The sequence below is a fragment of the Penaeus monodon genome, chromosome 28 (genome assembly GCF_015228065.2).
Source record: "Penaeus monodon isolate SGIC_2016 chromosome 28, NSTDA_Pmon_1, whole genome shotgun sequence".
In the NCBI taxonomy this organism is placed as follows: domain Eukaryota; kingdom Metazoa; phylum Arthropoda; class Malacostraca; order Decapoda; family Penaeidae; genus Penaeus; species Penaeus monodon.
The window spans coordinates 35,705,429-35,705,693 of NC_051413.1; the positions used below are offsets into that span (position 1 = coordinate 35,705,429).

Here is a 265-nt window from a genome sequence, read left to right on the forward strand (position 1 = left end):
TGTACTATGCTGGAATCCGAAAATGAAGCATTCTTCCCTATTTTCTCCTTCCAATACAAATTTTCCCGATTTCTTCCCCTTCTGCTCCTATCATTATTGGTCTTTTTCCCGGAAGGATTTCGGTCTCGCAGGCTTCCGTGTGGGCGTTGTGGTCAGCCGCTGCGCCGAGCTCATGGCTTGCCTGCGCGCCGTCGCCATCTACAAGTGCACGCCGCACCTCGTGCATCATGCGTCGGCGGTGCTGCTCTCGGACACAGGTACATCT

The 265-nt window shown here is 54.0% G+C and overlaps 1 protein-coding gene across 1 annotated transcript in view; it reads left to right on the forward strand.

The window, feature by feature from the left end:
* LOC119591567 (1-aminocyclopropane-1-carboxylate synthase-like protein 1) overlaps nt 1-265 on the forward strand; it is a gene marked incomplete at its 5' end in the record, with an annotated part of 5,689 nt that overhangs the window by 4,134 nt on the left and 1,290 nt on the right. The window contains 1 exon segment of the mRNA XM_037940328.1: nt 116-257. Coding sequence (XP_037796256.1) covers nt 116-257 — 142 coding nt within the window.